The following is a 1,188-nucleotide window of genomic DNA, read 5'->3' on the forward strand; positions in this document are numbered from 1 at the left end:
ACCTCGATTACCTTATCCACCCATTTCTCCGCTAGAAGTATTCCTACGCCCCCGACCCCGTCAGTGTTCCCTGCCCAGAAAATCTTGTACCTGTGTTCTTTGCCTGTGAGGAACCTCGCAGAACCTCCTCTCCATCTTACTTCCTGGATGCAGCACATATCTACGCGTCTCCGTTCAAGCATCTCAACAATTTCACCAGATCTACCTTTCAGCGTGCCGACGTTGAGAGTGCCAATCCCAACAGTATGGGTGTTGGGGGTGTGGGCCTGTAGCCTGGGAAGGGGAAAAGCAGTGTCGTGTACCTATATATATATATATGCATGCACACACACATGCACATGCGTAGTCACTATCAACAGCAGTCAGAAAACATTATCATTGTACAGGAATAAAAATAAAACAACTCAAAAAAAAGAAAGAAAGAAGTACATATCAACACTGTACCATGTGGCCACCACCACCAAATGGAAATGTCAGGCTTACCTTAGTATTGGCCATGTCTGCAATGTATTGGTCACCCTTCACACACTCCAGCTTCTCGAAGCCGTCTCGGTCAATCACCTTGGCCTGGGCATTCGCAGCAATAACGAGCAGGACGTCCCCAGTGGTACTGTATTGTAAGTTGCGGATTTGGTGGCTGCAACGAGAAACAAGAGATGGAGATGCGGGGCAACATCTATGGAAACCATCAGTTACATGCATGAAAAAGAATCATGCCTATATTAGGGGGTGCTGTAAAGTTCCTGGCTTTGGTGGGGGTCAAACAAAATACAGGAGGATCAGTTAATTATGATTTTACTCAACATATTCCCTGCTCAGATTCACACACGGCACTTGTGCCGCAGCTTCACATTCCTGGCACTTGTGTCGGTGGCACATGAAAAGTCATTCAAGCGAGATCATTGCCAGTGCCGCTGGACTGGATCCCGTGCAGGTGGCACGTAAAATACACCATTTTGAGCGTGGCCGTTGCCAGTACTCGTTTGACTGGCCCTCGTGCCGGTGGCACGTAAAAGCACCCACTACACTCTGGGAGTGGTTGGCGTTAGGAAGGGCATCCAGCTGTAAAAACTCTGCCAAATCAGATTGGAGCCTGGTGTAGCCAACTGGTTGCACCAGTCCTCAGTCAAATCGTCCAACCCATGCTAGCATGGAAGGTGGACGTTAAACGACGATGATGGTGATGAT

General features: G+C 48.5%; 1 protein-coding gene across 1 annotated transcript in view; it reads right to left on the bottom strand.

Moving 5' to 3' along the window:
* LOC106875119 (WD repeat-containing protein 70) overlaps nucleotides 1–1,188 on the bottom strand; it is a 21,148-nt gene that overhangs the window by 12,755 nt on the left and 7,205 nt on the right. The window contains exon 7 of the mRNA XM_052977752.1: nucleotides 445–637. Within this exon, the coding sequence (XP_052833712.1) occupies nucleotides 445–637 (193 nt within the window). The remainder of the gene's footprint in view (nucleotides 1–444; nucleotides 638–1,188) is intronic.

This window comes from Octopus bimaculoides, chromosome 28, assembly GCF_001194135.2.
Source record: "Octopus bimaculoides isolate UCB-OBI-ISO-001 chromosome 28, ASM119413v2, whole genome shotgun sequence".
Taxonomy (NCBI): domain Eukaryota; kingdom Metazoa; phylum Mollusca; class Cephalopoda; order Octopoda; family Octopodidae; genus Octopus; species Octopus bimaculoides.